Here is a 22,068-nt window from a genome sequence, read left to right as displayed (position 1 = left end):
GAAGCCTTAATCTGATACTTCAATGCCAAGATGACCAGTCAGAAGGGCGCTGCCCTAGAAATGGGGGTCTACACTTATGGCCCAGAGCAGTATCTGTGGGCAAAGCATTCAGCAGATTGATTTAACAGGGTGTGGTGATGGATCTGGTACCCTAGGTGGTACCAAGAGTTAACATACTCAGCTATAATCAATAAGCTAGCGGTTCAAATGTACACAGAGGTACCTAGAAAGAAAGGCCTGGTGATCCACTTCTGAAAATCAGCCACTGAAAACACACATGGGGTCACCATGAGTCAAAATAACAAAGTTTTGTTTGTTTAGGAGAGTGAGTAGATAAGGGGACCAAGACAGAAGAAGATGGCTAGGGCAATTTCCAGGTAGATCTGCTTTGGAAAATGGGAACACAGTTGTACTAGTCATGAAGGTGGAGGGCAGAAGATGGAGAAAGGAGCTACTAAAACACATTCCAGTTAAATGATCTTAAGGTACATACATGTAGCAGAGTGGTAGGTCTATGGATTTGAGGGTTAATTCTCAGCTGGAGACAAAGACTTGGGAATTGTCAACCAATAGTAGTAATTCAAGCCATGAGTTTGTGTGTGACTCATTTTGTTGTTGTTGTTGTTGTTGTTGTTATGTGCTGTCGAGTCGGACCTGACTCATAGGGACCCCTCCTTGGGTTTCCGAGGCAGTATCACTACGGAAGTAGGATTGCCCAACCTTCCTTCCAAGGAGTGGCTGGTGGATTTGAACCGCCAGCCTTCTGGTTAGCAGTCAAGTGCCTTAGGCACTATGCTACCAGAACTATGACTCATTTTAGAAAGGTCTTATCTTAGTGATCTAGCACTGCTGTAACAGAAACATCAGCAGGGACTGTCTTTAAAGAACAGAAATTAATTTTCTCATAGTTCGGAAGACTAGAAATCTGAATTCAGTGTGTGGCTCTGGGGGAGGCCCTTCCATGTCTATTTCAGCTTGTTATTGTTTTTGTTGTGTGCCAGCTGATTCTGACTCACGGGGACCCTATTTCAGCTTCTAGTAACCAGCAACCCTTAAGAGTTTCTGGGTTATAGACTCACTGCCTCTGTCATCTTCAGAGAGTGTCTGTCATCCCCTCATGGCCACCTTCTCGACTCCATGTCTAATCTGCTCTTTTAATATCTCAAAAGTGATTATGTTTAAGGCACACTCTACACTGATAATGGCCTCATTAACATAACAAAGAAAGCCCTATTCCCAAATGGGATCACATCAGGTATAAAGGTTAGAATTCCAACACATATTTTGGAGACACACAATTCAATCCATAATAGGTGTGTACTACGAGAAAGGCAGAGCCCTAGGGAACAGCCAATAGTGACAAGTCTGAAAGATTCAGAGAGGAGTGCCTATAGAAGTAGGAGGGGAACCAGGGAAAGTAAGAACAGGAGCCATGGAAACCAAGGGCAGAGAGACTTTCAAGAAAGAGGAAGTCAAATAAGATAAGGAATTACATGTATCCCGGGGATCAGGTGGATCTTAGTAGACCAATGGTGGATGTAGGGTGAGAAGTTTCATCGGAATTGCTAGTACAGATAACAGAGAGCATGAAACTGGAGAGTGCATTCAGCAGTGATGGTCTCTCAACTGGTATACTACATAAAATCACTGTTCTATACTGTGGTGGTTAAGTTTGTGTGTCAACTTGGCTAGGTCTGCTTGAGTGGCCAGGCAGCTGGATGTAGTTACTCCACATGGTAAGATTGGTAATTAATTCCATGGCGGAATGTATTGGAGAAGCTGAGTAGCTGCTTTAGGGATGTGGTCTGCTTCTCGTATATAAGAAACAGTTTTGGGAATGGTTTCTAGCTTATGGCACACTTGAACCCTGCTTATAGTCGTGTAGTTGTTTAGCAGCCTGCCATGCTCTGCCAACCTTTGGACTTTCAATGGACTTAAGTCAATGGCTTGCCGTGTGGTTTGGTAACATCGGGACTGTGCCATTTTATTTGTTGACCTTGGGCTTGTTAGCCTCAGCAGCTAGTAGCTGCCTGATTGAAGAGATGTCTCTAGCTTCAGTGGGCCGGGAGCAAAAGGCAGAGATGAAGCCCAAGGCTGAGGGACTTTCACACAGCCCCTAGAGCCTGGCACTTGGACCTTGGACTTCTAGCCTCCCAAACTGTAAGAGAATAAACTCCTGTTTGTTCAAGCTATCCCATGTATGGTATATTCCTGTCAGAGTGGCACTAGGTAACCACAACATATATCCTACTTTGGTGAGCAGTGACTGGGTCTTAAAAGATGGCAAGCAGCCATCTAGATGTAACGATGGGTCTCACCTCGTCCAGAGCAAAGAATGATGAAAACTAAAGACACATGGCAACATTTAGTCCAAGGAACCGGTAGACCATGCGATCCTCAACCTACATGACCATGAGACCAGAAGAACTAAATGGTGCCTTATCTACCACTGTCAATCACTCAGAGGGGGTTTGGTGCAGGAGATCCTGGATAGAGCAGGAGAACAAAGTGGAACAAAACTCAAAATCATTATAAAAAAAAAAAACAGGTTTTCTGGTCTGATAGAGCCTGGTGAGATCTCTGAGACTAAGAGCCCTAGTTACCCTTCAGGTCTGGAACTGAACTCACCCCTGTGGCTTCCAGCCAAACAACAGACAGCCATATGGGGTGAACATTTACATCAGGTAGATACACTCCTTGGAGCGATCAATGGTGGGAGAACAGGGTGGGAGAACAGAGGGCAGTGTTTGCACAGGGAGATAGCTCAGGGGGTGGGAATGCATGGGAGGGAAGGACACAGGAAGAGGTAACTATGGGGAGGAAGTGGGAAGAGAGCTGTTACATTGTGGAGAATTGCAGTCAATGTCATGAAACAAAATGTGTATGAACTACTGCATAGAAAATGAATCTGTAAACTTTCACCCAAATCACAATAAAAATTTAAAAAAAAAGAAGAAGAAATAATAATGGTCTCTACTCTCCAGAAACACCTACTGAGGAAGGAGAGAGGTAGGGATGAAAGACATGGAACAAAGAGCCAAGGGAAGACAGGGCCTCAAGTTTCCTCAATTTCTCTGCCCATGTGAATTTCACTGAAAGCCCCAAGCATTAAAGACTGCACCCAACATTCTGAAATCAAAGACTATATAACCATTTCAATACTTAAGCTTTGCAAGTCTGAATGTTCTTGTGTAATAGAATTTTGAAACTGAAATGAAACACTCATTTTGTTAGACAGTATTTGTTTGGCAAGGTTGCACCATAAGTCTTATGAAAAAGGATTCTATGGCCAACTACATTTGAGAAACTAAGTTAGACAATGTTTCTGTGTTGCTGTTTGTGGCCGCTGAATCGGCTTTGGCTCATGGCCATCTTAATGTGCAAAAGAACAAAACGGTGCCCAGTCCTATGCCATCTTCTGATGTTTTGAGTCCACCATTGTGGCTACTGGGACAGTCCATCTCACAGACAGTTCCCCTCATTTTCATTAGCCTTTTATTGGAGCAAATGTGATGTCCTTTATTAGCTATTCCTTCTTTAAGACCTCTCAAACCTAAAATGTGCTAACATGGAGTGGAACAGTCCAGGGAGACCAGGTTTAGCACTTCCCAAACTCTGACCAAGGGATACTTTCTTTTTCCCTTAGAGCATCTTGAGGGAAGAGTGTTCTGAGGCAATGTATGGGCAATGGTACTTTGAAGGACAGAGAGGAGTGCCACTTCGGTCATTAGATGTAGCCAAGGAGATTACTACTCCAAGCAAGTTAGAAAACTCTATGGCCATGCCATGGTAGGTTCAACAACACAGGTGTTCTAGGAAAGCAGCGAGGTTTCAGCTCTCAGACTTATTTCTGAAGTGTCTTCCATTTGGCCTTGAACCAGTTTCTGGAGCTGCTTTCCCCATGGCTCATTGGCTATATTTCTTAGGTCTTTTGAAGGTAGCAAAGGCAAGAGGCAGCGTACGTTGAAGAAACGCATAATAGGAAAACTTTTCTTTCTCCTATTCTGCACTGCATTTGCTTGTCATGCTGGGAAAGCGTGTGCATCCAGAATTCAGATCCCTTGTTTGGCAGTTTTCAGCTACTGCCAGACCCAGAACATTACTGCAACATTAAATCCTCTAATTACGCTTTGGAGACAATCTGTGAAGAAATTTCAAAACAAAGCGTGTTTGGGTTTGTTTGTTTGTTTTTCAACCCAAAGATACAGCAAAGCAGATAGAGATCAAGTACTGCCATTTATGAAGTAAAAACTACACTAGACACAGCACATGGGGCTTATCAACTACCTGCTAGGTTCCAGCTGCATGTAATACAGGCTAATAATCACTTTACAAGCAAGATCCCAAAGAAAAACGAAAGAACCATCAACACTGTGGTAGTTAAGTTTGTGTGTCAACTTGGCTGGGTCTGATTGAGTGGCTGGGCAGCTGGATGTAGTATTCCCCATGATGAGAGTGGTAATCAACTTCAAGGTGGAATCTACTGTGAGCAGCCTTAGGGATATGGTCTGTTTCTTGTATATAAGTAGAAGCCTTGGGGAATGCTCTTTAGCTTATGGCATGCTTGAACCCTGCATGTAGCCATGTTGTTGTTCAGCAGCCTGCCATGCTCTGCCAACGTTGAGACTTACAATGGACTTGAATTAATGGCCTGCTGTGTGGTTTAGTAACATTGGGACTGTGCCTTTTTACTTGTCAAACTTGGGCTTGTTAGCCTCAGCAGCCAGCAGCTGTCTGAGTGATGAAAAGCTTCTAGCTTCAGTGGGCAGAACTGAACCCCAAGTTGAGGGGCTTTCACCCAGCCCCTAAAGCCTGGCACTTGGAACTTGGACTTAAAGCCTCCAAATTGTAAGAAAATAAGCTCCTGTTTGTTCAAGCCATCCCATTTGTGGTATATTCCTGTCAGAGCAGCACTACGTAACTGAAACAAACACCCACATGCAAGCAAAAGTCTTAACATTTAGCTTTCTGGCCCTCAATGAAATCTAATAACGTCATGGTGGTGCTATCTACCATTACATCTGCCCCAACTCACGGCGACCCCATGTGCAACAGAACAAAACACTGCCTGGTCCTGCGCCATCTTCCTGATCGATGGAGTGCCCGAGGGCATCGTTGTGGCCACTGTGTATTTTGAGTGCCTTCCAACCTCAGGGGCTCATCTGCTAGCACTACATTGGACAATATTCTGCTATGATCCATAGGGTTTTCACTGGCTAATTTTTGGAAGCAGATCATCAGGGCTTTCTTCCCAGTCTGTCTTAGTCTGGAAGCTCTGTTGGAACCTGTCCATCCACCTTGGGTGACGCCACTGGTATTTGAAATACAGGAGGCATAGCTTCCAACATCATATCAACACACAAGCCACATAGTGTGAGTTTACCTACAGATGTGTGGCACCAACACTTTATATTATTTCAGGACAGCCTGGCTTTGTATTTTTCTATGAGAAGAGGTCTGTGAGATCATAAAAGCAACATCAAGATTAATCCTCTTGTGTACAAAACAGCTGCAATTTGTGTTCCCAGAGCAGAAGCATCTTCATGAAAACAGCACTCTAAACAGAGCTTAAGCACTCAGAGGACCAGGCAATTTTACGTTTTCTCAAATTCTGAACAAATGCCTTTGATTCAATCCATACAGTTAAAAATATTCCCCTCTCCCCCCATTTTCCCCCAGTTTTCATGTCATTTTAAAAAGCTATAAGCTAATGAACATTTGCTTGTAAACTGTAAATATTCTTTAACAGTATTCCTCTTCAGTAAAAAAAAAAAAAAAAAGTCCTCCCATCTCAAGGTTCTCTTTGCACTCTTATAAACTTCACGATACAGAGTCCAAACCAAAAACTCACTGCCATAAAGTCAATTCTGACTCATAGTGACCCCTACTGGGTTTCTAAGGCTGTAAATCTTTATGGAAACAGACTGCCTTATCTTTCTTCCACGAAGAGGCTGGTGGATTAGAACCACTGATCTTTTGGTTAGCAGCCAAATGCCTTAACCACCACACTACCGGAGCTCCTTATGATATGGCCTACATAGGCAAAAAACCTTCCCCTGAAACAATCATTGGACCAAGTCCCTGGTGCCTGCTAGAACAGACAAATGGGTGACAGTCCTGTTATTCTGCTTCTTTGACTCCTGGCATCCTTGGCATTTCTTCATGCTGTGTTACTTGGCCAGAAAAACTCAGGTAACAGGATTGGTTACCTGCCTCTCTGATTTGCCTCAAAGACTCTTAAGGCAGAAATGATGCCTGCTGGGAAAAGGCTGATGTCAGCTCTTAAGAGCACAGCTCCCTGAGAGGATAAGGAGGCCTTTGTTTTCAGCTGAACTGTGAAAATGAGAAAAATGCCTCTAGTCTGACAAACAAGAAACCCACACAACATAGGTCAGGCCCATGACCTTTACTCAGAGGTACCACACTTCATTAGTGAAACACTTCCAGACAACGCACAGATGCAGGGAACATCACACAGAGGGAAAAAAAACAACCCGGCTTCATTTCCCTCACAGCTGAAGCTGGCCCACAACTGTAAGGAAAGTGAAGGGCATAGTTCATCACACATGAAACAGGTCTCGGATCACACGTCTTCATATGAAACCTTTGTTAAAGACCCAGGCCTCCTTCTGATTTACTTCTTAAAAGTAAATATATGTTATTTATAGATATAATTTATGTAAATTGTAGAGATTTTAAAAAGAAAAAAGAATCCTCATTTAACAATTATCTCGGTTTCTGAGTTATTTATTTATTTTGTGGTATCGTTAGCTGCCGTCAAGCTGTCTCTGACTCATGGTGATCTTATGCATAACAGAAAAGACTTAGTTATTTCGGGTAACTAAAATTAAGGCTGCGAGATATCCCTCTTAAATCCCCAGAACACTTGTGGGAGTTCTTGTAAGATGATGTGTGTAAGTGCAGAACAGTTGAGGATGTTGGGGCTGAAACACCCCATGTATGGACCATGCCAATACGAGGGAGGGAGACAAGAAGAGGGAAGGAGAAAAACAGAGAAAGCACATAGTTTGAGGAATTCTCTTCAACAGCTTTTGATTTATGAAATCTGGAGGGAAAAAATAAAAAGGCATAATGATGTATCTTCATTTACTCAGAGCTAATTTTAAAAAGGCTCCAGCCAGTTACAATCTTTTAGACTACAGTTATCACTGGCCTGCACCACTAATTTAAAATTAGTGAAAGATGTTAAACAGTATAAACAAAGCACTCTTCTAAGCATAAAGAAGGCTCGTTTGTTCTTATAGAGTCCCCCCTCCACAAAGATGCCATTTCAGCCTATTCTGGGAAGCTGAAGAGCAAGTCTTATTTTTACAATCCCGATGGGCTCCCCACTGTACTGTGAGGAATTCGACTGCTGAGGGTTCTTAATGACCATGGGGGTGGGAGGGCGCTTCAGAGTATTCTGCTGTTTATCCTCCTTAGTGCAAACTACAATGAACAGAAGTCTCCACTTTCCATCTCCAAAGTATCCTCAGTTGTGTTTCGAGAGTGCTTAAATATCAAACTGTCCAAACTTATAAGGCATTAAGATTCTACAATAGCATTTCTTCATCCTGTGTGTTATCTGGCCAGAAATATGCTCACAGCAGGACTGAATGCAATTTAATATATATGCTATTAGCACAAAGGGAACGTGGTTGTTGAGAGTCCTGGCAGCAAGAGAGCAAACAGCCTGGGTTTGGGCTCCTAGACCCCATTACCTATTAGCTAAACTGTGTGACCTTAAAGAAGTTATGTAATCTCGCCAAACTCACTGCCATCGAGTCAATCCCGACTCATAGTGACCTCTCATTGGGTTTCCAAGGCAATATGTCTACAGAAGTAGATTGCCTAGTCTTCCTTCCGAGGAGTGGCTGGTGGGTTTGACCCACCAGCCTTCTGGTTAGCAGTCAAATGCCTTAGGCACTATGCCTCCAAAACTCCCACTGTCTGTAAAAGGGGGATAATAATTGTATTCACATCATACAGTTGTTAAGGATTCCATGAAATAAGGCCCACGAAGCACTTAACACAGTGCCCTGCACACAAAAAGCACTCAACAGACAGACACTGTTATTAATGAGCCCTGATACAAAGTGCCTCTCAATTCTCTGGATGTTGGGAATCTATCATCATTCTCAGTGACAAAAAGTTTGCCCCTATATAAGTCTTATGTAATGAGTCCTAGGGTAGTACAAACAGTTAAGCACTCAACTACTAACGGAAAGGTTCATGGTTCAAACCAACTCAGAGGAGATTGAAGAAGGGCCTGGTGATCAGCTTCTGAAAAGTCACTCCCTTGAAAACCCTATGAAGCACAGTTCTATTCTATAACTCATGGGGTCGCCAAGAGTCAGAATCAACTTGACAGCAACTGGTTTGGTTTTTTGTTTTATTTTGTTTAAGGCTTATGTAGTGACATGGTGGTAGTGCAGTGGCAGAATTCTCTCCTTCCATGTGGGAGACCCAGGTTTGATTCCCATCCAATGCACTTCATGTGCAGTGACCAGTCCGTCTGTCTGTCTGTGGAGACTTGCATGTCTCTATGATGCTGAACAAGTTTCTACAGAGCTTCAAGATGAAGATGGACTAAGAAGAAAGGCCTGGTTATCTACTTCTGAAAATCACCCAGTGGAAACCCTGTAGATCCTCAACCAACCATGGGAAAGGCAGAGGAATGGGTGGTATTTTGTTCCACTGTGCATAGGGTCACCATGAGTCAAGGGCCGACTTGACAGCAGCTAAGGACAAAGCTTATGTTAATATGACAACAACATGCTCCATCTATAAATATGCATCACTGTTTACCTTAGAAAGTCCCAGTTGCTAGTAAGGTCAAGCTACTAAAACAACCTCAACTTTCCAATTTCTTCTCAGTATAGTTTTAATTTGAAATGAGGAATTGCTTCCTTTGTTCTTACAGTGTTTATGCAACAAATAACCTTTCAGTAAAGCATGTCCATAGGTATACAGGCACTAAAGAAATACAAGACACAGAACCACAAAACCAGCTGAGCAGCTGCTGAGTCGCAATTCCAGCTCACAGGGATCTATCTCAACGTGTGTCAAGAGTAGAACTGTGCCCCAAAGGGTTCTCAGTGGCCAATTTTTCAGAAGTAGATTACCAGAACTTTCTTCTGAGGTGCCTCTAGGTGGACTCAAACCTTCAACTTTTTGGTTAGTAGCTAAGCACATTAACCACTATCACCCAGGGACTTCAAACCATTAAAGGGAGTATGGTGATTTTGCCAAGGATTTTATGTATAAATACCATAAAATGCAGATACTCAGAACTTCTGAGTTACCATTTACACAATCAACTCCATCGTGAAAAATAAACAAAACCCTAGAGAAAAACTCTAAATTCTATTTTAGCTAGTAATCAAAAAAAATTACCATTAAAAAAAAAATATGCTCAGCACTTGATTTCAAAGGCTTCCTCCAATCTTGTCAAATGAAGAGAATACTGATTTTGAGTTTGTCTCCTTTTTCCTCCTCTTCTAGTCACCCTCCTATAGGAAATAGTGAAGTGACTAGGATCAAAAAACCAAAACCAAACTCACTGCCATTGAGTCAATTCTGACTCATAGCAACAACCCCTTTTGGGTTTTTGAGGCAGAAATCTTCATGGAAGTAGATTGCCCAGTCTCCTTTCTGTGGAGTAGCTGGTGGGTTTGAACTCCTAACCTTCTGGTTAGCAGTCAAATGCCTTAGGCACTACGCCACCAGAGCTCCTTTGTGACTAGGACCAGGAAGAAAAAAACAAAAAAGAACGGAGACAGCAAGAAAGAAGGAGGAAAAGAAAGGAGGAGCAAAGGAAACAGACCCAGGATTGGATAACTCATTCCTGGATACACCAGAATTGGCTACATCAGACTTCAGAAAAACTTGGAATGACTACAGAAGCAAAGACAACAATAATGGATACATCTCACACCAAGACATTATTTCCAAGGAGTGCCACCAGCGATAGGGAAGGAATGTTTCCTTTCATTCGGCCCTTCCTCATTCATTATTAACTGGGCTGTGGCAAAAGCAGCTGGTTTGAGCACATGGCTAGTGACCATGTCTTTGCCGCCACTGTGAACTTATGGGCTTTGCCCTCTTCTGGGGCCAGGACAACTATTCTGCAAATGCCTATTATTGATCAAAAAGAGGATGGGTCCTGCAGTGTAGTAAATTACTTTGTGTGGCTTTTCTACCCATAAGTCTTTGTGAACTCCAAGGTGGGATTTGCTATGAGCAACTGAGGAGCTCCTGATTGCTGAAGGTGTCCACCTGGAGTATTTCTGTTGGAAGTGGCACAAAACAGTGTTCTGGGAGGTGCCCACTCTCTCTCACATGCTTAGAGTTCTGATGCTATAATTGGCTAGCTTGACCACCCTGCCGGGCTCAAAAGGAGGCCTCCTAGAGGCAGAACGCTCTCTCTCTGACTGCTGGTTGAGGAAGACGTGCTGCCGAAAGAGACACGCGCCCCTGAAAGAGACACGCGTTGCTGGGAAAGAGACACAAGAGGCACGCATTGCTGAGTGAGACACCGAGGGACCAGTGCTGCTGGGAAAGAGACTGTGAGAGACTCTTGGCTGAGAGACGGTGGGCTGGGAGAGAGACTGAGCATTCTTCCTGAACTTGAGTTGTAGCCTGGTGCTTCCTTAATAAACCCTGTAATCTGTGAGTTCTGTGTGGCCACTGCAGTGAATTACTGAACCCAGGAGAGAGGTGGTGGGTGCTTTGGGAGTAACGGTTGGTGAAAGGGCTGGAGGGAGGCAGCATGTTTGGCCTTGCAGTAATAGGCCTTGGGTTACTGCTGGTAATCCTGTCTTCCTCTTGTGAGATTAGAGGAGGTCAGAACATGCGGCCTCCTTGCCGTTTTTGCAGGTCCTCAGTGGGATGTGAGCTCAAAGCGTAAACTCTCTTTTTGTTAGCTGCCATAGAGCTGATTCATGGTGTCCCTATGCACAACAGAATGGAATGCTACCCAGTCCTATGCCATCTGCACGATGCTCAAGTCCATGGTTGCAGCCACTCTGTCTTTTGAGCGCCTCCCCACCTAGGGGGCTCATCTTCCAGCAGCTTATTGGACAATGCTCTGTTGTGATCCATCGGGTTTTCACGGGCTACTTTTCTGAAGCAGAGTACCACGGCTTTCTTCCTAGTCTGTGTTAGCCTGGGAGCGCCACTAAAACCTGTCTACCATGGGTGACCCTGCTGGTATCTGAAAGACCATCATCACAGCAACATGCCAGCCACCATAGTGTGACAAACTGACAGACTCTCTGATAGTGGGTCTAACTCAATTCAACACAAAAATTATGTAGCACTTTGGTTTTGGTTATCATGTGCCAGGCACTGGGTTGGTCATGTGTCATTTTAGAGATATGAGGGCTAGCATGTCCACCCCTAAAGCTGCATGTAACTGTGCCCCAGGGGAGAAGCAGCGATGGCACAGTGGGATGACCATTAGTTCTGGGGTCACATAACTAACCAAAAAACTAACTTACTGTCATCAAGTCGGATTCGACTTGCGTTTCCGAGGTGGTATCTCTACAGCAGTGGATTGCCCAACCTTCCTTCTGAGGAGTGGCTGGTGAGTTTGAACCGCCAGCCTTCTGGTTAGCAGAGTTAATCCCAGCTCTACCACTGTGGACACATTACTTACCTTTCTGCCTCTGGAAATAGAGCTGATTGATAGATCTACTCATCTTAAAGAGCCACATTCACCATAAGAGTTAAATGAAATCATATCTTTTTCTAGCACAGGGCTGGTACATAGTAAGTACTCAACAAATGTTGCCTTCCTCTTGCAGATGACTGAACGAATAGTGCAAACCTATACCCCACATACAAAGCTGAAAACTGCTTCATTCAGAAAGTCATCTACTGACTGTAACCTTCCACACAGGGCCCTCACCAGGTCCCACGTGACAAGCAGCCTAGGATAAGTCACAAAACCAATATGGCTCTACCATACTATTATACTGCATTCACCATTTGCTTTGAAGAGTTTTTATTGCTTTGCAAGACTACATATGCACAAGATTATCCACTGCAGAATGAATATATTATAAAATATTGGAAACTACCTAAATGTTTCAAGAAAAATGGTTGGCTGGATAGACTTGGTCCAAGCATGCAATGTACTGCTATGCAGATGTAAACAAAAGGAAGAGCTGGTATGAAAAGATTTCCCGAGTATATTGTTCAATGAAGAAAACTAAAGCCCGAAGGAGGATAAGAAACTATGCTACCTCATGTGTAAGGAAGAAGGGGAAATGAGAAAATATTTATGTATCTGCTTACTTAAAAAACAGTAACAGGATTTTTGCCTCCAGAGGGAAGATGGAAGGGAGGCAAAGGGCCCAAAGAGATATGGCAGGGAGTTAACATTCTGCAAGCTCATTTTTTTTTATATAGTTTCACATCTGGAAGCACGTGAATATTTTGCATATTAACAAAAAATACAATTAAATCAACAAGGATGGGGGAAAAAAACAGAAACTGAATGTAAACAGAACTATATGAACCCAACTATATATTTCAAATAACACAAAGACACTGAAATGAAGTTGGTACTCAGGCTATTATAACTTCAGCACAGGGTAAAAAGAACTGCAAACAAATTGTGAGCTCTTTGTAGGTGGTTTGTTTTCCATAGCGGTGAACTCTGACTGCTGTCGGGTCAATTCGACTCATAGCGACCCGTCCTTGGGTTTCTGAGGCTGTATCTCTATGGAAGTATATTGCTCAATTTTCCTTCCGAGGAGTGGCTGGTGGGTATGAACCACCAGCCTACTGGTTAGCAGCCAAATGCCTTAGATGTTTTGCCACCAGAGCTCCCCCACAGTGGTATGGACATGCCAATTCTGAAACTATTTTATGGATGTTGTAGGACTGAATAAATGAGTAAATGGTTCTTACTGTGGAAGGAGGGAATACAACTATGGAATAAAGATTAGAATTGGAATATTAGTATGACCTCATGCATTCCTGGCTCTGTCTAAGGCTCTGTCTAAAGGGTCTAGAAATAGTGCTGTCCAGTGGAACTTCCAGTGATGACAGAAATGATCTATGTCTGTGTGACCAATATGGTAGCCGTTAGCCACATGTGGCTACTAAGCACTTGAACGTGGCTAGTGCAACTAAACTGAATTTTTAATTTAATTTTATTTTAAATGTAAACAGGCACATGTGGCTAATGTCTACCATACTGGATAAGTCAAGTCGAGAAGCAATGGCACTACAGTCTCAATAAGCACACAGAGCACCCAGATCTTGGCTTCTAAATACTGTTCTCCACTAAAAGGAACCAGGGCTCCTTGGAGAAATGGCTGATTCTATGGCTGGGCAGGTAGGTTACAAGATAAACCTTGAACACCTTATTTGCCAGAAAGTAAGAAAGGTCCAAAAAAATTAAGTAATTAATGGAAGACTGTTACAAGAACAAAGGAGCCAACGGAAGGGATTCTTTTATGACAAATCTGGGGCAATTATAACCCATTGAGTAAAACAGAAATCCATGAGTCCTTATGAACAGTAAATAAATAGACACACAGACAAAGGAAAAGGGAGGGGACTCTTCCTTACCAAGTCACACCTGAAAACCAGGATCAGAAATAAGGTTATTTATTGACATTTCCAAGGAGCTCTGGTGGCGTAGTGGATAAGGCACTCGGCTGCTAACCAGAAGGTCAACAGTTCAAACCCACCAGCCGCTCCGTGGAAGGAAGAGGGAGCAATCTACTTCCGTAAAGATTTGCAGCCTTGGAAACCCAATGGAGGCCACTATGAGTCGGAATCGACTCAATGGCAGTGAGTTTGGTTTTTTTGGTATTGACATGTGCACAAGACAAACTCCACTCTACCCTATCCTGTTTCCTAATTCACTGTCTTTCCAAATGACTGAAAGTACTTTTCAACTTCCAATAAATATTCATGTTCTTAACGCTGTTCGTAGAAAACAAATAACAAGAGGTACTTCTCAGGGTTACCAAGAAAATTAATAAAGCATTCAAATGACCCAGTCGTATAAGGATGGCTTAAGAGCCCAGAAATTGTCCTTTTTCCTGTTCTGGAGAAATCATGAAGGCAATTTCTCCACCTACCCCCGCCCCCCCCCCCACACACACCCCCAATCAAATTAAATGAAATGCAGTCACCTTCTCTACAGCCTCCTACTCTGGCTCACAGCCATTCCATCTCTCCATCTCTCAACTGGCAAATATCTCAGTAGGATGGTTAGAAGGAAATATAGCCAAAGTGTGTACCTTCAAGACCCTCCAGCTAGCTGCCAAAACTGTTTTCAACAACACTCTTTCCCTAGAAATACTGGGACTTAGTGATAGAATAAACAAAACACATTTCCATTACACATTCTTAAACATATTCCAAGAAGCTAAAAAAGCAAAAGTCATTTTGCAATCTCCTAAAGAGACAAATACACCAGAGCATTCTTTTCTAAACAAGTATGAATCTGTAAGTTACTCCAGAAAGCTTTTTTGCATATTAATAAAAAGGAGGGAACATATAGCTCAGGTAGAAGACATTTCATCGAATCAAACAACAGTGCTTACTAAGGACCCACATGATGAAGATGTGGAACATGCAGTCTATTTTCAATTTCCCTGTGAGATCCATCACCAAGCTCTTAGAAAACACTTATTGATGTTACTGAACTAATCATTGGACGGTAAACAAGTGACGACACACAAAATGAAATAGCAAACACTGACCAGCATTCCTCCTTCCATAGGGACGTGAGTCCCTGAGTCTGGTAAGTGGGGGGCTGGTGTTCCTCTTTTCTGAAACTTTCCATAATGATGTCAAGTGTGTGTTGCACGTGAAATTTAGCAATCTGATGGTTGCACAGGGCCTAAGGCATTTGACTGCTAACCAGAAGTTTGGTGGCTCAAATCCATCAGCCACTCCACAGAAGGATGATGAGATAATCTACTTCCGTAAAGATTTACCACCTTGAAAACCCAATGGGGGTCGCTATGAGTCAGAAATGACTTGATGGCAATGGGTTTTTTTCATTGTTGTTTATTTTTATTATTTAACACTGAAAATTGTATACAATACCACCATAGTTCTACAACTCCTAGTCCAAGCTAGTTCCTTGGGGAGTTAAAAAATCACTTTCTAAATGCTACGAAAAAAAAAAAAAATCTATGAATAATATTAATCATCACTGCAGTGGAGTGGTTACTATTTGCCAAGCATTGTATTAAACACTTAACAATAAGCCTGTAAGATAGGTATTATTATTACCTGCACTGAAAGAGAAGCAGGGATTTGAACGCAGGCATTCTGACTATAGTGCACACTCCCAGACATTAAAATCACCACAGCAGTACTCTTCTTCTCTGCTATCATCACCAATATCTACATGATGTAATCATTAATACTTAAAATAAAGCTTTCGCTGAGTTGATTCCGACTCATGGTGACCCCATGTATGTTTTCAATGGTATACTTTGCTGAAGTTGATCCCTAGGCCTTTCCAAGAGACCTCTTGGTAGACACAAACCTTTGGTTAGCAGCCAAACATGTTAAGCATTTACCACTCAGTGACTCCACAAAAAATTAAAGTTACCACCAACTGTACTGTGCCAAGCTATTTTTGTATTTTAGCTCCAATCCTCATAATAGTTCTATAATTAACTATCATCACTGACACTTTACAAATAAAGAAAACTGTGCCCAGGTAAATTACGGTGACTTGTTCAAGTCCTCACAGCTGGTAAGTAGGAGAATAAGGATTTAAAATAAGGTATGCTGCCTTCGTTTACTTCCTCAAAAAACAAGACAAAACAAGGTCAAAATTTCTCTTGTTTGGGTTTGGGGAATGAGGGTGTGAAAGAAAAAGAAAAGTCCTACTAACAAAAGCATGAAGTCCAAATAGTTAAAGTAACCAGGATTTAAGTTAGGAGCCTCTCCCTGCTTGCGAGAGAGTTCATTGTTTTCACATTGCCTTGGTGCTGGATTCCCTATCGTAGCAAATTCCAGGGCCCAGACTGCAGGCTCAGCCTCTGACTAACACTACAGTGATTTATTTGAGGGTAAATACCTCTGTCAGTGTCTTATGACTGAACACAACAGGCCGAGCAGATTGGAATGTGTGGCACGCCGAGGCCTGCCTAAGCTGAGGCAGCAGCAGGAGGGCCGGCCAGTGGTCAGGCCGCCTCCAGCTGCGGAACGGCCCTTCCTACAAGGAGGAAGCCAGCCGGGGACTCTCCGGGCTTTACATTCCTGCCCAAAATAGCTGCATCCTCAGAAATAAGAACTGGGAAAGAGGAACATCTTCACCAATTATAAGACATGAATTCTCTAGGTTTTTATTCATCCTTGGGAAAAGAGCATGAGGAGGGGAAAAGAAAACAGGACCTTTTTCACCCAGGCATACAAGCACTCCTTCCAATATTCACACACACATCACCACAGCTGATACCACACTGATACCTATCCTAACAGCCAGCCACAGTGCTGGACAGATGGCTTGGTTATCAGTTAAGTCCTGAAAACATGTAATTAAGCACCTCATGCCCTGCACATGAAATGTGTGCACTGAGGAGAAAACACACAGAAGCCAGAATACAGGATACTGGGCAAAAGCTAATTTTCAAATATAAACGTAGCAATGTTCCACAAACTAAGAAAAACTTTAGTTTTAACCTTTTGTTTCACAAATAAAGAAAATGAGGCCCAAAGAGTTGAAGCAACTCATGTGAAGAATGTAGTGTGTGATGGTGGCAAATTGAGGACTAGCACTCAGATCTCCCAGCCACTACAGGCTCCCACAGATGTGATGAGAAGCATCTTATCATAAATGCAACATCTCTGTCTCTCTGGGAAAGTCTCAAATTTATATTGTGAGTATCAAACTCACAAAACAAACTCACTGCCATCAAGTCGATCGTGACTCATAGCGACCCCTCCTTGGGTTTTTGAGGAGGTATCTCTAAGTAAGTAGTTTGCCCAGTCTTCCTTCTGAGGAGTAGCTGGTGGGTTTGAACCGCCAGCCTTCTGGTTAGCAGTCAAGTGCCTTAGGCACTACGTTACCAGTGCTCCTAATTGTGAGCATACATAGTAAAAATGAAAACTTCTGAATGTGTACAATTCTAGATCCCACAGTATAAAATTTTATAGAACCCGGGAGCTAACCTTTCCTTCTATTTCTGTAGCACATAAAGACATCCACAAACACTGGTTCTCATAACAATAATCATTACACACACAGGCGAGAAAAAGGAACATTTTCAGATAACCACCTCAAAAACCTCTAATGGAAAGTTAGCGTCCATAGGAAAATGCATGAATGGCCAGGCCATACAGGCAGGTCGGAGAGAAATAACATTTCATCTGTCTGTTAGTTTGTTGAAATCAGATGAATACTTCCAGTGACAGAAGAGCCCATATATCCCTTCTACATAATCAGCAGAGTCAAGCCATTGACTGGAAGAACTAACATGGCCCTAGCACTGAGGTGCATGCAAGCCAAAGTAAAAATGTCCACACGTCCATAAGAAGGCACTTACAGATGGGGGCTGAAGATGCGACTCATCTTGGTAACATGGTCGTTTTCACAGTCTAGGCCATCGTCCGCTTGCTCCATGCTGAACTTCCTCTTGCTGGGACTGATGGGAGGAGGGCCTGTGCGGTGGCTGGTGAGGGCAGAGGCCACGGGGAGGGTCTGCATTCTGGGCTCTCCCCTGAGAGCAGCTTCACCTACGCAAAGAGATGACGGAGTGGTCAAGCAGGAGCAATGCCCCCATCACAGTCCCCCTGGCTCCCCCGCCTGCCCTGCCCCTTGCAAAACTACTCCCAGTGGAAAGTTTTTGGCAAGGGGGTGGGCCGCCTGCCATTCTCAGAATATGGTCTGAGTACAGGATCAGCTGCCAAGCATGAGACATTTTACATAAACGTGGTTTTTGAGCACAATAACTCTTTAGGGTAGAGTTTAAAAATAAAAGTTGCAACAAAGGAACAAGAGTGAGGCATATTTACTATAAACAATCTCAAAAGTTAATTTAAAGCATTGAAGTTCTTTTGACATGTGGGCATTCAATTCCTTACCTTTAAGAAAATAACTAAACTCAAGCTCATTAAACCACTACTCCAAACTCACTTTTCTTGCTTGTTACACTTTTATTATATTTTCAGTATATCATTTTTTTTAAAGAATGAGGAAAATGCATAGGTTGATAGTTCACATATTTGCCAAAATCACTTAAAAGAAATAAAAAATACATTGTTTAATGAGAAATAAAACGGTTTCTTTTTATAATATACTAAAAATGGCACATTAAAAATATTATGATTATTACTGGCATAGAGTTCTGCATATAATTTGTCACAAACGTATGTATTCATAGGTGCAGTTTGGAAAACATTTTTCCAAGTTAGACAGTCAAGTTGAAGTTCACAGTCTGATCTAACAAGACATCTTGGTGTTTTTCATTCCTGTTTTAAATGCTTTGTGCTCAGTGGTAACTTTTTCCTTATTATGAATTAAAATAAGCATAACCTTATATGATCTATAAAGGTTGCATACCTTCTAAAAATTATAAACAAGAGTAATAATTACTTTAAGAGAGACAGCTTCAAACTTTCTAAGTCATATGGGGAGGGACACCTACATTTTACACAAATAATGGCCCTTTTGTTGCTGTACATGTTGGTCTCAAGGCCTGGACCAATTTGGTCTCCACTTGAGCATAATATTAGGTGAAAGTCAACTTCATCTGAGGCCTTGTGGTCCCTGAGAAAGGAAACCTTTGTTTGCCACCACTTATTTTCATATCATCACAGATGTGTGGGGGGTTTTAACAGTCGTTTACTTCATACACATATGACAAGTATCATTTTGTTAGGGAAAGGAGTGAGGAAAAAGCCTTCTGAATGTTTACCAGGAAAAATAAAAAGTTTGCCAATTGAGTCAGCAAGATGTAAACTAGCAAATATACGGTGACCCATAATACACCTAAAGTCAGGGTTTCTTTGAAGGGTTCTGGCACCAAAGCAAACTGAAACTTTCCATCTTAAATGAAATACCCAAAAAACAGGTCCTAGGCTGGCCTGCTATACTCAGAAATTCAGTAAGATTTTAGCTGACTCTACGTCCTATTTAGTATTTCAGTTTAAACAACAAACAAACAAACAAAAAAGCAGTGCTCATATTTATACCTTGATAAATTATAAATTTCCAAATATCCCTCCCACCTTTCTGGTACTCTCCTCCTCCATAGAGAGGGAACAGGGTGTTTCCAAAGTAAAGCCCAAGCCCAGATAACTTTTTGAGGAGCCCTGGTGATATCCCCAATAACTGCCACAATTGCAAATTGAACCTGATCAAAATGACGCAGACTGACCATACCCTCCACCCGTGTTTCTCAACATCCTTGGCGGGGATAAGAGAAGATAAAGAGTTCTCAGGGCCAGTGCAGACCCCTGGGCTTTGGTCTGCAATGCACATTTCATAGGATGCCAGATGTGTAGCAACAGAGTTACCATGGAAAGCAACCACCACCACAACAAATTCAAATCCCTCCATAACAAGGCGTCATCACCCATCACACCAACATAAGTGGCTACCCGAGAAACAAAACTCTGGGGTTAAGAACAACATTCCTATTCTACTCCACAATTTCCATCCTAGAATAATATCATGCTTGGTAAAGTGGAGGGTCAAGGAAAAAGGGTAAGGCCCTCAAGGAGACGGACTGACACAGTGGCTGCAACAATGGGCTCAGGTACAGCAAGGATTGTGAGGCTGGCACAGGACCGGGCAGTGTTTTGTTCTGTTGTATACAGGGTCGCTATGGGTCAGAGCCGACTTGACGGCACCTAACACCAAGATAAATTCTTATGTTTGTTTCCATTTTAAGGTCATCGAACTGACACACTGCTTATTTTTAAGACTGAATCCCTGATGTCTGACACAGAAAGAAAAAAGTCCAAAGGAATCCTTTGGAAAAATCACTGGTGATCCCTAACCAGGTTACCCATGAAAGAACCACAGCCAGTCTTTCTCCCCTAGGACTGCAATTTCTCTACCAGAGGCTCTAGAGATGATATGTACATGGCATGCTAGGCCACATCAGCATTTCAGAGTGTTAGTACTAGAAGAGGCCTTTTGAGCACAGATTCCTTCATTTTGTAGATGAGAGAACGACACTCCAGATAGACTGCCCTATCCAGGGTCACACAATGAAGGGGCTTAATGTAGGCTAAAACCCCAGCGCCCTCTTTGCCGCCAAGGCCTCCTCCTAAACACTGTGCTGGCCCAACAAGGCTTACAGCAAAGGAAACAAGAGTGGGAAGAAAAAAATCCACAAGACAGAAGGGCAGGAACAGCTCTGGTCAGTTATGTGCCTTCAAACATCTTTGGAACCTCATCCTCGAGGACTGTACCCTAACACCTTGCATTGTACAACAGGCTGTATTGTTATTGTTGAATATGTGGCCAAAGTGGTTACAATCATTTTAGTAAAATCACAGAGAACATCTGTTCTGGGATTTGGACGGTATCTGTTCTGGGAGTCAGGACACCGGTGATCCAATCTTGACTCTTTGTTTAGGTCTGGGTGGGCTGCTTCCAAAAGGTCACCAACATGAAAACCGTGAAGTACAGTTCTACTCCGAAACACGAAGTCACCATGAGTTGAAAACTGGTTTGGTTTTTCAGTTTTGGATATGGATGTGCTCCTTTCTGGGCCTCCACAAAAACTGAACTAGCTAATATTGAAAGCATCCAATGGCTTGCCAGTCTTGTCCAGACTGCTTCTGAATTCAAAATCACCAGCTGGTCCCAACTACCTTTCCAGTCTTTATTCTTAGTATTGTTGTTTTTGAGTCCTGAATATTTCAGCACTAAAAGTTAAACTAAACTAGTCATCATCTTTACTCAGGCACCTTCCCCAATCTTCCTGTATGTAAATCCTACCCATCTTGCAAAGGCCAGTTAAAATGCCACCTCCTTCAGGAAGTTTTCCTTGATTCCTCAAGATAAAAGTCATCTCTTCTTCCTCTGAACACCTACAGAAACTTATTATCATGATACTTCTCTTCCTCCTCTGCTTTGTACTCTTTGAAACAGAAGACATTTTATTCACTGCACATGCCTAAAGGCACATAGCTCAATACCTTCTACACAGTAATTGGTCAAAAAATATTAACTGAATGAATGAATAAATGAAGCAAAGCAATGGGATGGCCAGATTATAGAATTTTAGAATACGTTAAAGATCAAAGATACCATAACATGAGAAATTTTAAAAAGACTTAGGGATGTATTTAAAAGAAGAACGTATTTAAAAGAAATGACCCAACAAGCACATGAAAAGATGCACAGTAGCATTAGCCATCAGGGAAAATCAAATCAAAAACCACAATGAAGCATCTCTTCACAACCACTAAGATGGCTATGATCAAAACCAGACAATAACAAGTGTTAATGAAGATGTGGAGAAACTGGAATGCTCATCTACTGCAGGTGGGGATGGAAAATGGTGCAGCCGCTCTGGATGACAGTCTGGCAGTTCCTCGAATTGTTAAACAGAAAGTTACCATATGATCCAGCGATTCCACTCTTAAGTATATATGTAAAAGAATTAAAAACATGTCCACACAAAAACCTGTGCATGAATGTTCATAACAGCATTATTCATTATAGTCAGGAAATAGAAACAACATAAATGCCCAACAACTGATGACTATATAAATAAATCCACTTATCACATAGTTAGGTTCCAAAGACCAGGTCTTTACATGAAAACTGGCATTATGCAAAAATGGAGGATGACTACATCATTTCATAACGGCCAAACCACTGAGAATCATTGCTCAGCCAATGGACATACAACATTGCCAAACCACTGAGAATCATGTTGTTGTTGCTGCTGTTATGTGCCACTGAGTTGGACCTGACTCATAGAGACCCCTCCTTGGGTTTCCAAGGCAGTATCACTACGAAAGTAGATTGCCCCATCTTCCTTTTGAGGAGTGGCTGGTGGGTTTGAACCACCAGCCTTCTGGTTAGCAGTCAAGTGCCTTAGGCACTATGCTACCAGA

The 22,068-nt window shown here is 42.4% G+C and overlaps 1 protein-coding gene across 1 annotated transcript in view; it reads right to left on the bottom strand.

Annotated features, from left to right (window-relative positions):
- The window catches only part of VGLL4 (vestigial like family member 4), a 115,705-nt gene that overhangs the window by 43,669 nt on the left and 49,968 nt on the right, over positions 1-22,068 (bottom strand). Inside the window, exon 2 of the mRNA XM_007954118.1 lies at positions 17,535-17,724. Within this exon, the coding sequence (XP_007952309.1) occupies positions 17,535-17,724 (190 nt within the window). The remainder of the gene's footprint in view (positions 1-17,534; positions 17,725-22,068) is intronic.

Source organism: Orycteropus afer, unplaced genomic scaffold, assembly GCF_000298275.1.
Source record: "Orycteropus afer afer isolate SDZICR_OR568_19922 unplaced genomic scaffold, OryAfe1.0 scaffold00432, whole genome shotgun sequence".
NCBI classification, from domain to species: domain Eukaryota; kingdom Metazoa; phylum Chordata; class Mammalia; order Tubulidentata; family Orycteropodidae; genus Orycteropus; species Orycteropus afer.
The sequence above is the reverse complement of the archived record's forward strand: the minus strand, read 5'-3'. Positions and strand labels throughout refer to the sequence as shown.